General features: G+C 69.9%; 1 protein-coding gene across 1 annotated transcript in view; it reads right to left on the reverse strand.

The window, feature by feature from the left end:
- PKD1 (polycystic kidney disease 1 (autosomal dominant)) overlaps positions 1 to 210 on the reverse strand; it is a gene marked incomplete at both ends in the record, with an annotated part of 13,281 nt that extends 13,071 nt beyond the window's left edge. Inside the window, one exon of the mRNA XM_008946743.1 lies at positions 6 to 210. Within this exon, the coding sequence (XP_008944991.1) occupies positions 6 to 210 (205 nt within the window). The remainder of the gene's footprint in view (positions 1 to 5) is intronic.
- Between the last annotated feature and the right edge of the window lie 6 nt (positions 211 to 216).

A 216-nucleotide genomic window follows, 5' to 3' on the forward strand; every position in this document is an offset into this window, starting at 1 on the left:
CGTGTTGTTCAGCAGTACTCTGCTCTCGGGGTCCGGGGTGGCCCGCAGCCCGCGGATGGGCTCCTCCACCTTCAGGGTGACCGAGATGTTCTGGGAGCTGACGGCGTTCTCCGCCAGCAGCACGCGGGTGCCCGGCCCCTCCCCGAGGCCGCCCAGCCTGACCAGGGCAAACCAGGTGTCGTTGGTCTCCCTGGCACAGTCCGTGGCAAGCGGCGC

This window comes from Merops nubicus, unplaced genomic scaffold (assembly GCF_000691845.1).
Source record: "Merops nubicus isolate BGI_N331 unplaced genomic scaffold, ASM69184v1 scaffold22280, whole genome shotgun sequence".
In the NCBI taxonomy this organism is placed as follows: Eukaryota; Metazoa; Chordata; class Aves; order Coraciiformes; family Meropidae; genus Merops; species Merops nubicus.